General features: G+C 34.7%; 1 protein-coding gene across 1 annotated transcript in view; it reads right to left on the reverse strand.

Moving 5' to 3' along the window:
- LOC123556299 (uncharacterized) overlaps nucleotides 1-16,833 on the reverse strand; it is a 42,141-nt gene extending 25,308 nt beyond the window's left edge. Inside the window, exons 1-2 of the mRNA XM_053542486.1 lie at nucleotides 16,762-16,833; nucleotides 3,574-3,726 (exon numbers count right to left, since the gene is read on the reverse strand). Coding sequence (XP_053398461.1) covers nucleotides 3,574-3,726; nucleotides 16,762-16,828 — 220 coding nt within the window. The 5' untranslated portion in view covers nucleotides 16,829-16,833. The remainder of the gene's footprint in view (nucleotides 1-3,573; nucleotides 3,727-16,761) is intronic.
- Between the last annotated feature and the right edge of the window lie 220 nt (nucleotides 16,834-17,053).

The following is a 17,053-nucleotide window of genomic DNA, read 5'->3' on the forward strand; positions in this document are numbered from 1 at the left end:
TAAATACGTTCAAGGAGTCTATCAGAACGGGCCAGCTTGGTAAGACAGCACAGTTCTGGCTGAAGTACATAGACATTATCCATATGATCTTGACACTGATACGAGCTACCAAAGAAAATGACTTGCAGCTTCACATAGCAGCGCTATATAATCTGTGCCCATTGTACTTTGCCTTCGACCACCACAATTATGCATGTACCCGCATATCTCATGACTCTTATGAATCTGAAGACGTCACACCCAGGTGCAACCGAACTTCTTGAAAGCAATGGAATCAGTGTCAGTAGGTCATCTGTACCCAAATCAAGAAATCCAGTTGACATAACAATAGAACAGACGATAAACAGACACGCAAAATGCCAGGGTGGCATCATTGGATTTAGTAGGAATTACTCAGCTTACTACCGTTGGTCATCAACACGTCATTTCAGTGCACAATATGTTGAAGCTGTGTTGCAAACCACAGATATTGCTTCTGAAGAATCTTCTGTTCACAAAGAGCTTGATGTGGACTCAAACCATAACGAATTGTACTGTCTGTCTTCTGGTGTACCAGCTAAACCTGATGCAGCTGATAACCTCCTCCAGGCCACCAATATTGGACGCACGGCTATGGAATGCTTTATTAATGATCGCCTGGTAGACAAGAAAGTATCGTTCCATGACCCTATCAAGCGTAACAAGTTAAAGATATCTGCTACATCTTAAGTAAGCAAAACTATCAAAGGATCTAACAACAGGCTTGCTCAAATTAAGGCTGAACGCAATATATTTGCCTAACTAGTCCTCCTTGCGGTCCAGAATGACATTGATCTAGAGCGAACTCTGTCCTATCCACTAGGCCCAGTTTCTTGGTCTTTGGCTACAGCTGATGGTATGCCAGTGAAAACCAACAAAGCGAAGTTGCTTCATCACATTGAAACTGGCATCGAACAACAACAGTTCATCAAGATCATAACGTTGCACATGTACTCGATGGCAATGCTGTACTCCAAAGTATTGTTTTGGTGCCCAACACCTTTGAAGAAGTAGCTCAGATGGTCTTTGATCAACTTCCAAAGTCAGGTCGAGTGGATTTCGTCACCGATACATACAACGAATCATCGGTTAAATCGGTGGAAAGAAGCCGTAGGGGTACTTCACCAACATTTTTGCTATCCGGTGCAAAGACCAAAACACCAAGGGACTGGAAGAGTTTCATGTCCAACAATGACAACAAGACTCAGCTGCTGAAATTGCTTTTTGAACAGTGGTCTTCCAACAAATATGCGGAAAAACTCAAAGATCGTTTGGTTTACTTCGTTCTTGGTAAAATGTGCTTCCAACTAACAAGCCATAACGGTGAGACAGTGGAAGTTCTTCCCGAAGAATCTCTGTTTTCTTCACAAGAAGAAGCAGATACGAGAATAATTCTCCACTGCCTACACATCAAAGAAACTGATGCAGAAACTATCATTGTACGGTCCCAAGACACCGACGTCCTTGTGCTTCTGGTCAAGTACTGGTTGCAGATTGGCTGTTCTGTTCTTTTTGACACTGGCACTGGAAATAAACGCCGACTCATTGACGTGTAGAAGATTGTCAAAGCTAAAGGAGCGGATTTCTGTGCAGTGTTACTGGCAATTCACTGCTTTACTGGCTGCGATACAGTAAGCGCCTTTGTGAGAAGAGGAAAAGTAGGGCCAGTGAAGCTACTGGAGAAGCATAAAGAGTATCTTCCCACCTTTGCTAAGTTGGGCAAAAACACCGAGTGCACAGATGAGTTGATGTTGGAAATAGAACATTTTGTATGTCACATGTATAGTAGGCCAACATATACAGATGTAAACAAGCTTCGCTTTGATATATTCTGTAAGAAAACTGACATCAAAGGTAATACACTGAGCTCCTGCAACAGTATAGACATGAGTTTGCTGCCTCCATGCAAAAATCATTAAAAATGCACACCAAACGTGCAAATTACCAGGTATATGTTTGGGTACACGCCCATGAAAGGTATCCTCAAACACCCGATGTTGAAAAGAGTGGATGGAAACTTGGTACCGAAGGAATTGAGTACATGTGGACTGATGGTGACATTGTACCCAGTGAACTAGCAGACATTCTCTGTATGCAATGGAATGATGAAATAACAGATGAGTCAGATGAGGAGGATACAGTTGAGCTTGAAAACGCATTAGATGAAGTGTTTATTGATGAATGAATTGAATCTACTCACATTCATAACAGTAACAGTAATATCAAATGTTTAAAAGAAGTCTGTGTGCATACTGTTTTGATAGGTTGTAGTTTCTTTGTTTGATTCTTAATTGTACGAGTTTAAAGTTGAATGCAAAATATGTTTATGAAAGAAATATTTTTTTTATGTTTTAACATTACAGAATACGTGAAAATGTATAGTTTGTATATTGGGTAACGTATATTGTAACGTATTTTTTAGATACATGTGTTTAAAATTTGCTATTTTTAAACGATAAAGTACATTTAAAGTAACAGAAAATAGTAAGTATATATTAGATGTTCGGTAACGTAAATTGTAACTTAGTTTGATACTTTAATACGTATGTTTTAAGTTAAACCTAAAGTTTTCAATTCATAATACTGGTAAATACAAAATTGAATAGTAATTTTGTTATTTTCAAGTGATCAAGTATGTCTGAAAGAAACTGAAGATATTAACTATAATTTGTATGTTTGGTAACGTAAAATGTAACGTAGTATTCAGTGTAACATGTCTTACAAGTTAGAGGCTTGTGGATAAATATATAAATGGTTGTATAATATGTAATTAACGAGTGTTAATATAAAAGTGAAATGTACATTTTTGAGAAAACAATTATGAATTATGTATGATTGAAAAATAGCATATTTTGGAAGGCTGATGCTACATTTTCAAAATCGCTAAAAATCAACTTTCTCTTGAAATATATTTGCAATCTATATATCTTCTTTTTTTTTTTGCTGAATGTTGAACTTTTTAATGACAACTTCATTTTTTGATTACCTGGTCATCTGAATTTGCAATAAAAACTTTATACCAGAAATGTTTCGTTTTTTAAGGTAACGTATCTTTTTTCATTATTTTTTTACATTAAAATTACATTTTAGACAACAAAATTTTATAAAATTGTAATTTCTAGTATACACTTTTAAACAACATATGAAAACTCGAAATGATTTTCTTTCATAATGGTACAATTTTCTTTAGCAATTGATAAAAAAATATATAAGTTTTGTGGGTAACGTATTTTAAAGCGTGGTTACGGAGAAAAGCCCCACTCGCCAGTTGCAAAATTTATGCCAAATTGTTCGCCACACATTGGGGTTTCAAAAAAATATGGTCAACAAAATTCCCCCTTGGGGGAGCAAAACCCCTTCTGGCTCATGGTCTAATACCTTCTAATGCTATTTCCAATGATTCTCTCATTTAACTACGTAATAATAATGTATTTCTACAACGTGTGATTTTATTGTTACTTAATTAAATGGCTAGATACTAAATACTTATTTAACAATAATATAACGTCAGAAAAAAAGTATAAATTTTGCGAGATGCAATAATTTTTTACGAACGATATTGGCATCCTGGTCCCATCCATCCGAACAAGCAACCATTTTGACAATCACCAGTTACTAAGTCACACTGTACATTGTCCTTACAGTTACATCTATATCTACAGTCTGGTCCGAAACCCTTGATTCTAGGATGTACTGTATTTGGACAATCTACATAAAATAATGTTACAAATACAAATGCTTTTCAATGCAAACCACTTGCTAAAAGTAATGTTACCTTATCTCATTCTCTTAAAGGGAATAAGATGTATCATTCTAGCATACCAGACGGGGATTTCCGGTATTTTTACCGGTGCTGGAAAAATCCATCTTACACCCCGGGGTGTAAGATGACTCTTGTGCTTTAAATGACGTATTACGAACTACATATATGTAGAAGATTTATGTAGTTATTTATATTTTATTTCGAAAAGCGGAATAAAAATCCAATACCTTGACAGTTCCTCTTTGTTCCTGATAGTATATTTCTCAATTCAAAACACGTTATTTTATCACAAATTCATAACGTTACGCTGGAATTGATAAAACAAAACCGGAACTAATCATTGTTATTTGTCTTTGAAACGTCATGACGTCTTTCCTGTTTACGGACGTTGATTTCCCGCGCTTTGTTTAAATACGCTGCTATAAGGAATAGTTCAAAAAAGAAAGCCGTTCAACTGATTTTATTTTTATTATCATATCTTGATATCGGTATGCAAGAAAAAGATTCTGTCACTGGTTATAGGTGGAACCTCGTTACCGCCTAAACAGTTACCCTCGAGGCCGGAAATTCCCATCTGCACCTATAACCAGTGAAAGAATCTTATAATCTACAAGTTTTGAACTGCGCTTTTGTATTACCTTTTTGAACTGTATTTAATACAGTTTGCATGCTTGAAGAAACAGTGTCACAGAATGTCCATATCTGCCTTCAAATTAATGTTATGCCTTTAGTTTAAACATATTTTTATTCCGAAAAGCATGAAATATTTACAATACAACATTCCAGGAATTGGACAGAAAGCTATATTAGCTTACAGTTGTTCTCTCCGTTATGCCTTTAATAATATAAATGCAGTGGAAGAGTTATACAATCTCAATTAGGCAATACAATGGAGACATTTGTTTCTAAATTTGCGACTCTGATCAATCATATAATTAATATACTATAAAGTGTAGGGGATTACAACTAGTTGTAAGTCTTGTTGAAATTATTGATGATTAGATCTCTTATGCTAACTTTAAACACTATGATCAGTTGTGATTTCCAAAACTAAAGAGGTTTATCTACTTTTTAAATATAATAAAGAAGATACATTAGCGAATAAAATATCAGTAAATAGTTATATACAGCCACAAAGTTTATATCAGTCATATTATTCCTATTGCATTTTAACGTCTCATAGCGAGTGGATTTCATGTACATGTAGTGGTTTTAAAACTGATATACAATAACCCTCCTTGATATTTATGATATTGCTGTCAGAATATTTTGTTTATCTGAGACATGGATAACGTAACACATAAGCACAGATAGTGTTTGACTCCCGTTTCATGCTATCATTATACCCCCACAAAACGAAGTTTGTGTGTGTGTGGTGGGGTGGGGGTGTATAGGAGTGAGCCTGGCGGTCGTTCGGTCGGTCGGTCCGTTCGTTTTCATGGTTTCCGGATGATAACTCATGAAAGGCCTGACCGATTAAAATAATTTTTGGTACACAGGTGTGGGGTCAGTAGGTCAAAGGTCAAGGTCACAGTGACCCTGAATAGTTAAATATTTTCCGGATGATAACTTGAGAACGCTTGGGCCTAGGATCATAAATTTTGGTAAACAGGTGTAACATTATAAAATACAGGTCAAGTTCGACTTTGAGGTCGGTAGGCCAAAGGTCATGGTCACAGTGTCTCTGAAGAGTTAAATGGTTTCCGGATGATAACTTGAGAACGCTTGGGCCTAGGATCATAAATTTTGGTACTCAGGTGTAACATCATAAAATATAGGTCAAGTTCGACTTTGAGACCTGTAGGTCAAAGGTCAGGGCCACAGTGACTCAGAAGAGTTAAATGGTTTCCGGATGATAACTTGAGAACGCTTGGGCCTAGGATCATAAATGTTTGTACACAGGCGTAACATGATAAAATTCAGGTCAAGTTCGACTTTGAGGCTAGCAGGTCACAGGTCAAGGTCACAGTGACCCGAAAGTGTTAAACGGTTTCCGGATGCTAACTTGAGAACTCTTGGGCCTAGGATCGTGAAAATTGATAAGGATATTGGTTATGACCAGCAGATGACACCTATTGATTTTGAAGTCAGTAGGTAACAGGTCAAGGCCACAATGGCTCGGAACATTTAAACGGTTTTCGGACAATCACTTCAGAACGCTTGGGACTAGGATCACGAAACTTAATAGGGAGATTGATCATGACCAGCAGATGACCTGTATTGATTTTGAGTTCCAAAGGTCAAAGGTCAGAGTGACCCGGAACATTTAAAAAATTTTAGACAATAGCCTGAGAACGTTTGGGCCGAGGATCATGAAACTTCATAGGGAGGTTGATCATGACCAGCAGATGACTTCTATTGATTTTGAGGTCAGTAGGTCAAAGGTCAAGCAAGGTGAGCTTTGACATTGGCTAAGTTCTGTGACAAGGCTATATTGTGGGGTATAATTCGTCACTCCTGTGACAAATCTAGTTAAATTTGCTATTGATATTTATTTGCATCACACATTATGTTATATAAAAGAATGTTTCTCATTGCAGAGTTGGTGCAGCCGTTCTGCGCATGCGCGGAATTATTAACCATTAGAGCGCACGGCAAAATTACTCATTTTTTTGTATGTCCGCACGCATTTAGTGTATAAAATGCATAATAAACTGACTAGAGGTTAGGGTTAGTATCACCATGGTTGCAAAATATATACATTTAAGATATTTTCTTTCAAATTTAGTTAATCTGGTATATACCGGAGTCTGTAATATATCACAGGTGCACCAACTCTGTATTTAGTCACAGCCTATATAAAATAGTTAAAGGAACCAATTATTTGTTAAAGTAAGTACCCGTTGTGAAAAACTATGTTCAGATTTGGACCAATCAGAAACAAGTTCTATAAATAGTACCAATCAAAGCTCACTTCTGTTAGGGTATAAATAGGTAGATGGATGACAGATAATTCATTCTGTATCCAGCGATCGTAGAAGACACATCAAGCACTCAACTAATAATTACTTTGATAAGGAAGTTATTGCAACTACACTGTCAGTGCGAATACATAATTAAAAAGAAGACGTTTGAAGTTCATAGACTAAAAGAGAGTTGCAGAATCTCAAGAAGGTAATAAAATGCTAGAGACGATAGCAAATATAGGCTTAGCATTGGAAAGCTGAGACAGAGACCCAAAGTTCGGTAATCTACTGAGATAGTAGGAGAGTTCTAGCTTAAAAACGAGGTTCAGCGTTGTTTGCGAAGTACAGCCAAGGCATCTGGGTTATACCTATATGGTAGCTGAATGCTACATGAGATAACATATAGGCGCAGAGCATCCATGAGTCAAGGCTATCTTATTGAGTTACAGCTTTAATTAAGAGGGGTCTGGCGGAAACTTCGACAAAAAGACAAAAAGGAGTTTGAGCTGATTTTAAGTTGAAAGTTGATAGTTGAAACATTACATGATTTTTGCCTGATCCCTGACATTAACTAGCTCTAAATTCGAATCATTTACGAATCATGGTACACGAATCATTTAGGCAAGGTAGCCAGAGGAAAATCTATGTATGAGATATTTGGTCTCACCAGCTATACGTTTTAACACAGGACATTCTATATCGTTTGTCAGCTAGTCTAAGACATAGTCACCTTAGCGATTGGACCCATTTCATTGTTCAAGATACTAAAGGCGTAGGCACTTCCCTGGGTCATATAATTCGTATCCAGACAATTGCCCATATCATCACATGTACAACAAATATTACATCCCCTTTAGATTGCAATATTTATGACAATTTGTTTGAGACAATAAGCATATATTAAGTAACAGTGAATAAAATCACTGTAAGTGTATATAGCTACGTAAATTGCATGGTAGTTTATGAGTAGTATTTCAAGATATCTCATCCTCATTGATCAACAGATAAAATATATAACATGAATATAACGGTCTTGAGTTTACATGGAGTTATTCTAGCCCTAATTCTTTGTCAAAAATATAGTCATTTAACGTTATGAAGCTATGTACGAAGTTTGCAATAACTAAACAACCGTGTAGAATATGGCCACAGCTTGTGTGATAAACTCCATCAAGTTTGGCACATAATGTGTTTTTGACATTGAAACAATAGTGAAGTGAGTGAAAATAACTGTTAGATATTGTTAAAAAAGCAGGAAGAATGTTGATTTTCTCCTTAGTTTTAAAACGGTTTACGTCCTTCTGAACAATTTAATCTCAAGGAGTATTTATGATGGCCTTTTGTCAGTACAATGTATGTCGTAAATTACGATTTTGTCCTTTCGATTGCATAATTTTAAATTTCATTTTTATGTATGGCCTGGTCCACATTAATGGAATCAACTGTAAAATCATAAACGAAAAAAACAACGAGTGTCATAAGACAGGAAAGAAATCTAAGAGCAGAAAAAACATAATTGTCAGACATCACTTGGAACATTTCTTTCTTTTTTAGTTTGATGAATGCGCCAGAAAGAAATAGTTTTATCCACAAACTCTAAAACATGTGAATGTGCATTTCTTAAGCACATATTGATGGTTTATTAATATTGTCTTAAATGTAAACATATCAAAATATTTTTTCAGTGTGTTGCAATAATTACCGTTTGCGTAATTTGCGTATAGATATTGGCATTGGCAGAAGCTGCGCAAATGTTTCACGCAAATAACAGATCTGCACGTTTTGTAATCGCGCAGCGCAAATAACCAATTCGTGATTTAAGACATACTGGCTTTATCTTCCAACAAAATTTCATAAGGGCACCTTCCATATAAAATTGTTTCATAATACAAATGACAAAAACCAGACATGCTTGAAGGTATGAATTGTCCTAGCCGTTCTGTTTTGAGTGCTCATTTCATCAAGAAATTAAAAAGGTGATCCATATATTTATGCAGTTATTTCAAAATTTCTAGTTTCATTTTACCCAATCTATCGTGGTTGAGCAATCCAAAAAAAAAGACATCAGAGAGATATTTTTTTGTTGGATTTAACGTCGCACCGACACATGATAGGTCACATGGCGACATTCCAGCTTTAATGGTGGAGGAAGACCCCAGGTGCCCCTCCGTGCATTATTTCATCACGAGCGGGCACCTGGGTAGAACCACCGACCTTCCGTAAGCCAGCTGGATGGCTTCCCCACATGACGAGTTCAACGCCCCGAGTGAGGCTCGAACCCACATCGATGAGGGGCAAGTGATTTGAAGTCAGAGACCTTAACCACTCGGCCACGGAGGTCCCATAATAAAAATTGCTAAAAGAGTGTCAGCTTGTTTTAAACTTTAGGAAATAAAATGTAATCTTGTTTTTCAGTCTATGAATACCGTTATGCAGTTTTTTGTTGTTTTTTTCATTACGTTCACTAATTGTACATTTTACACTTACATTGTATATTGAAAATGTATATCTTGGCTTGGAAATCAAAGTTTAAAATAATTCCCTGACATATCTAACATTACTCAAATACTCTGAAAATTTACAAAAGGGTAAACTTTCACTCCAAACAAGTTACATAACATGTAAAGAATCAAATTGATCACATTTAGTTTATCAAATCGTTATCGCCTGTATAGCATTATCGTTATAGATGAAACATAATTTTCTTTAACCTTTACCTAGTTATATTTCTAAAATGGACTTCCACTTACGGCAGTACTACTTATTTTTCAATGGTGAGTGCAAGCTGATCTTGGTCTGCACTGGTAGCAAAGGCAGAATCACTTGTCGGCAGCAGGCTCAAGGTTAAATCCATTATGTCATATTCCGATAACCATGCCTACATGTTTATGATAAAGTCTTTTTGTAAGTGTTGTCAGGAATAATGTATCTGTTTATGTCCCTGGTATTGTATATGACATGACCTTTTTCAAAATTATGATACTAGTAGATTGTTTGTCAATAAAACAAAAATTATCGAGATTTTTTTCAATCATTAAATTAATAAAATATATAGTTCAACTTGCAGCAAGTGATTGCTCATAAAATTGACAAATGAAACTAAATTGATTGTATTGAAAGTGCTTAAAGAAGTCAAGTGCCACTCCAGACATAAGATCCGTTTCGAACTCATCAAGATGAAGCTGTGTGTATACATAAGGAAAGTAAATTAAAGTTTGGGCTATGTACACGTACAATCAATGTACAGTTTTATGATTGATATGCATTCACTAAACAAACAGTATATAGGTGCTCTACCTGAGACGTGTTTATTACACCTCAAATAAATGTTGGTAATCACTAAATAAATCAATGTTACTCAAATTTTACAGTGAACGTCAGTATATTATTTCTGGCAAACGTTTGTTACGTCAGAGGATGACAATTTCTTGTTACAGTAAATAAAAGTAACAGAATGACAAACCAGCAACTACTAGCAATAACAAAATTTTATTCATGAATTTAAGTAACAATACAAATTCCTTCAAAAATGTCAAAGAGCCGTAAAATTAAATCTTATATGTAAAAATAGTCCAAATCCTGTCCAGGCCAAATTTAAATCCAAACAGAATAAATTCCACAATGTTTCACATCTATATAGTTCAAAAGTAACTTTAGTGTATCCAAAATTATAATTGCTCTTTTCAAAGGTAACTTTTTAAATCCACAAATTTTAGTAAATCCTTCAAATAATCCTTCAAAATATTAAATATCCAAACTGGTAATATATTTTTATTAAGAAATACAGGAAAGTTTCGTCAGTATCTACAAGTTCTAATCTTACAACACACAGTTCTCTATATAAAGTATCAGGGAAGGTTCCAGACCTTTCAAGTAATACTAAGAATAAAACAAACATTCTGGAAAAATCAAGGACAATCTTTTCTAACTGTCATACACTGTTTATCAGTATTGTTACAGAATATTCTGGATTAAAATTTACATGATGTCTTAAAAATAGGTCAGTAAACAATAATTTGCCTCAGGGGAAAATGACCTATACATAACACATTATAGAATGCCTCGGTAAATATAAGAAATATTGATCAGCCCATCTAGTTAAGACTTGCCTAGTAGTAGTAGTTTGGTAGATGTTCTTGTCTACATTCTCTTTAATACGGACACACAAGTACATAGCCCAAGTTCGCTCACCTAAGTTTCACATATTTGGGGTGATATATTGGTATTGTCATCATGCCCTATCACACCCCACACAAAACAAATAGAAAGAAAAACACAAAAAACACCATTCATCACCAAAACCCGAAATAAATGACCAAGTAACAAATTTATCACTACTTTAAAGAGAGAAATGTTCTGATCAAATCTCATGAAGGTAACGTTAATAAGTAGCCTTCTGAGTGTTAACAAGGTCATTCTATAATCTGATCTGGCGACCTAGCTTATAGACTCACAAATGTTGATAATCCAGTTTCAAACCTGACCTGGATTTAATAACTCTGAACCGTCCGACAAACACTACTGCATTCACATGCCATTAAAAGGGTCATGAAATTGGCCTTAATTTTTTCAAACGTTTTTAACAGAGTTTTAACAGGTCACCATTAAAATTCACCCATTACTTCTTACTATTTAATGGGATTTTCATGACCATAGTTTTAATGCCATACATTAAAAAGCCATGAAAAAAGTATATTAAAACCCTGGTAAAATATACCTTGTTAAAATGACTTTGATGGCCATGAAAAGCTGCTTAAAATAAACCATTAAAATAAGTTAACAGGCTCCTTAAAACTCAGTGAAAATTTTAAATTGGCATGAAATTAATGTGCCATTAAAAAATACCCCTTAATTCCACTTTAATTAGTAAGAACTAATGGGGCCATTAATTTTTTTAATACTCTGTTAATGGCTGTTAATTATTAAAAAATTGATTAATGGTCTCATTAAATATGCCAGATTCAATTTTAATGGGTTCATAATATTTTAATGGTATATCAAATTAAGGGCCATGAAAATTTGCCATCAGAATTAGACATCTTAAGATAATCAACTTCATATTTATATTTGCCATATTGATTTAAACTACGTATTACTACACGTGTAATAGTATCTATACATATGTACTGTTTTGTAAAAAGCTAGAAGAATATTTGTTTCTTCTTTTTTCTCTCATTATTTTGTAATGTAAACACACGTAACAGCCTCGTACATATTGTCATATTGTATCCTTATTCTGTCAAATGTTCATACTAAATGAGAAAATAAATGGATATTGTATTGCATTGTGTTGTACTGAGAAGGGTTTACAGGTACCGGTTTAATAGATCAAGTGACCATGTGGGTAGTTTTAACTATTCAACATTATAATATTGACAATCATTCTGACCAAGTTTTTATTGGTACAGACATTAGGCATCAGGTGTATTCAAAAAGCAACTGTTGATAACAATGTCAGCGCACAATGGGCAATCACAACTTAGCTCTACTTCAGTACTTTGTGCTCAGGTGCATGCACTTAAACAGCTAAGAGCAAATGTTTGAGGGATTGCATCACAAGTAGCTTCCCCCCTCCCCAATCAAGCGTACCACACATCTTTGATTCATTGGAACGAAGAAGCGATTGATCTGCCCATGCTCCAAATGAATTTAAATCTGTAAATCTTCACAATCATGTGTACTGTTCACTTCTCTATAAACCTTAGTTTCTGCTCAAGGATTGGAAAATTAATTTGAAAATCTAAACTGGTCTGAACACATTTTATAATGTAAATTCCTTACCCCACCCATTTTCTTATACAAATGCTGATTATTTGGACAGGAAAAACAAAAAACAGAAAAAGTGGCATGCATCAATACATATTTACCCTTACCAAAATAATGTAGATTGATGTTATCAAATAAATTAATATGTTTTCATCCGACTTTCATTGAAATAAATCCGATTTTTGTAGGAACACAATTTGGCAAACATTTGAAAAAAATGGCGTAACTGCATCAAGGGGAAATAACTTTAATGCAACTAAATATAACATCATGATATATTATAGATGATGTGTGCGTAGTATGTATTTATTGTGATTAAAGTCCATTTTAGAACAATATGGGACTGGAATTATAAGCATTCAATGGGAGTGCAAGCCAAAATCAAAAAAAAAAAGAAAATATACGAATCACATTTTACAGAATGAAGGATTTAATGGGCATCGCATTGCTGTTAAGGGCCATTAAGTTTACTCTTAAATGAAATCGTACAGAACCTGAACATTTAATGGGCATTAAATCAAATTTAAGGGCCATTAATAATCCTGTTAAATTCAAAATATACAGAATTTCACTATTTTTTCAAAGCCATTAACATTTTTAGCTACCAAACTAAATTTTTAATGGCATGATTCATGGTCAAAAATTGGTGTTTTATTGGTATTTTAACATGTAACCCATTAATATTGTAAAACCTGTTAAATAAAGTGATGCAAGAATTAATGGGGTTAATTAACGGTTTTTCCTATTTTAGTGGATATTTTATAGGGTTTTAAACCATGTTTAAGTGTATATGCATCCAGTAGTGAAAGATTTATAAAGATCATGTAGAAAATGTGGCATATAAAGTGGTAACAAGGGTTTTTATATGATTTAATCTAGTTACCTAGTTTCTGACCTCAGGCAACCCAATTTTAAACCTGGCCAAGATTTCTCGGACACAAACATTTTGACAAAGGTGTATGATGATCAACTTAAAAATGTCGCATCTAAGGTGTTAACAATGTTTTCCTATGATCTGGCCTAGTGTTCAAGTTTAGGATCTCACGTAACCCAATTTTGAACTATCCAAGAATTCATAGAGATAAACGTTCTAAAGATATTTTACAAAGTTCAAATGGAAAATGGAAAATGTAGACTCTATAGTGTCAACAAGGTTTTTCTAAGATTTGACCTGGTGACCTAAATTTTTAAAGTATGTAACCAGGCTTTAAACTGGAACTAGATATCCTAAATACAAACATTCTGTAAAAGTAAATCAAGATAAGATTAAAAATGTAACCTCTTGAGCGATTATAAGGTGTTCCTATTAATTGAACTTGTAACATAGTTTCTGACCCAAGATGACCCAGTCATATTTTATTGACAGTAACATTATGATCAGAACTCATAAAGTAACAACTAATGTCTTTACAGTTAAATTGTTAACGAGGACGGGCGAGGACGAACGGTGGACATAGGCGTATCACAACAGATCACTTTGAACTTTTGATTTTTTTTCAGGTTTTCAGCGTTCACGTGAACTAAAACAGTATTCTGTTTAAAATGTATTCATATTTGAAACATTTGAAACATTTTTTAAAATTTAATAGTCCCCATATTTGGTAATACATAATGATAACTGCATATCAGTTTCGTATATGAAGAATAACAAAAGTATTGTCTTCCAGAGAAATAACTGCAACATTGTCATCATACAAAAAATCATACATATCGTTAATAAAAAAATGAATAGCAGGGGAGACAATGGTTCTCCTTGTTTAAGGATTCAATGGAAAAAGGTAAGGGTAGATTTCCCGGAAGTACAGAGCATCCCAATCACAACAAAAAAGCTATGGTTGCTTCAAAAATGCAACAACAAGTACATATTCATTTTATGCAAAATACAAAAAGGAGGGGGTTGGGGTAATAGTAGACAAAAGGGTAGGTGGTGTGGGGGATAGGGGAAAAAGAACAAAATGGATTTTCAACAGGGGAAACCATGTTACTAAAACGCAGTCTCCCTACACCGGTAACAAACACGCACTTACACACAAACACACACACACACACACACACACACCCCCCCCCCCCCCCCCACACACACACAAATTAACAATCACAGATAAACAATGAATAAACACAGTGGGGCTCTGTGCGCGCAGACGAACACGCACTCGGGCACGCGTACGCACACGAACACACACACGCACACGCACACGCAAACACACACACACACACACACAGAGCAAACAAGCAACAAAAAATCAACACAGATGGCACCGCCCAGGGACAATAGGCGACAAAAATATGGTACACACAATAACGCACTCATAGTAAAAGGATAGTGGGCATAAACACAAGGCATGACCTCGGTTTTGAGAAAGAAGGAAGAAAAGTCTCCATATTACTTTATGCAGATGACATATTTGTTAAAATCGAAGACGATTTGCAAAGCATGTTAAACTTCCTTCACAGTTTGTGTAAAGATAGATTTGTCCTTATTAATACTTACAAATTAAAGTGCCTGCACTTCCGGAAAGGTCGCACTTTACTATCTGTCGAAACGCTTTAGAAAGTGTTGAGTCGTACATGTACTTCGCTGTTGCTTTTCATTAAAAAGGTGATTTCTCCATTACAGCTGAGATTCTAGGTAAAGGTGTGGGCGGAACAGTCGGATGGATTATTTTTGAGGTTCATCATTTAAAACATTTTAGGTATCAGGTGTTACAATAGTTCAGTATATTTGTACGTATTTTTTATGCGTTAACATTTGTGATATTGAGATAATTGATGTTACCTGTTAGCATCTATGGGTTTGTGTGCTTTTCTATGGCATTTTACACGTTTTTGTACTATACTGTTTTAGGTATGGTATTGAAAGTATTGAATACCTCTGTTCATAGTTTTGGGAAAATAATGTTTTATCTATGTAACATTATGCATGTTTTCTGTACTGCACTCTCTGGTGGCCGGCAAACTCATTGGGCCAGGTGTGTTAAGTAAGTATTAAGAATATATTCTACCCAAATCACGTCAACTAATAAATTCTATGTCTTAAACTATTAAAAAACAATTGTCGTTATTGTGTAATAAATCAGTTCGCATACATATGAAAAATGAGATTGTCGGGAATCACTTTCTCGCACACAAGGTATCTCCCATTGATTGTCTTAACATCTAATGAATGAGAATGAGGTAATTCAGGCACACAAGATATCTCCCATTGATTGTCTTAACATCTAATGAATGAAAATGAGGTAATTGAGGCACACACGATATCTCCCATTGGTTGTCTTTACATCTAATGAATGAGAATGAGATAATTGAGGCACGTAAGATATCTCCCATTGATTGTCTTAACATCTAACGAATGAGAATGAGGTAATTGAGGCACGTAAGATATCTCCAATTGATTGTCGTTACATCAAATGAATGAGAATGATGTAACTGAGGCACACAAGATATCTCCCATTGATTGTCTTAACATCTAATGAATGAGAATGAGGTAATTGAGGCACACAAGATATCTCCCATTGATTGTCGTAACATCTAATGAATGAGAATGAGGTAATTGAGGCACACAAGATATCTCCTATTGATTGTCATAAATCTAATGAATGAGAATAAGGTAATTGAGGCACACAAGATATCTCCCATTGATTGTCTTAACATCTAATGAATGAGAATGAGGTAATTGAGGCACGTAAGATATCTCCCATTGATTGTATTAACATCTAATGAATGAAAATGAGGTAATTGAGGCACACAAGATATCTCCCATTGTTTGTCTTAACATCTAATGAATGAGAATGAGGTAATTGATATAGTCTACAGTAAATATATACGTTATGTCGTTTGCAGTGCTTAGTATGACAATTATAACACGTGCTACTGAATTCTGTACTTTTTCCTAAACAACGATATAGAAAAATTTGAATTTTAACGTTGAGCAGACAACGGTTTTTCCTGGAAAAGATTATTTATGAAGTGATTTTTATCCTTTTGTAAACATTAAAATTATGTCCAAGTGTTTCGTAGTCATCATGTCAAATGTTATATAAATATGATATACATAAAGAAGTGAGTAACGGTATAAACTCCTTTCTTGAAAATAGAAATATTTTAGCGAACTGTTCAAACCAGGTCCAACTTCCAATCCCTCCATTATCCATGCTCAAATACAAGTACTAATAATGATAATTGTTATGTCGATACTGTATGGTAAAAATAATTTAAAAATCATAGAAGGTTATCGTGCGTTAAAAAATAAAATGAGTTTAAATTGAATTTATTTTACACATATACTGAAGATAGATAGGTAAATCTTACCAGCGAATACGATTTGAGTTAGTCTGATTCCTGTGATCAGAACGGAAAGTAAGACTCTTTCATCCATATCAACTTCACTGACAATACATAAAATGTAAACAAAATCAAATTTACAGGACAGCAAAAAGGAAGGAACAACTTAAATAGTGTGATAACAATTACATGTTGGCCGCACCAACATCCGTACAATATCGAGATTATATAATCTGTCGACACTTTGTACCAACCTCTTTCTATCAATGTTGCCAAATGTTGCAGTTCCCCTTGAAGGAAGTCTTACAGATATATGATA

This window comes from Mercenaria mercenaria, chromosome 5 (assembly GCF_021730395.1).
Source record: "Mercenaria mercenaria strain notata chromosome 5, MADL_Memer_1, whole genome shotgun sequence".
In the NCBI taxonomy this organism is placed as follows: Eukaryota; Metazoa; Mollusca; class Bivalvia; order Venerida; family Veneridae; genus Mercenaria; species Mercenaria mercenaria.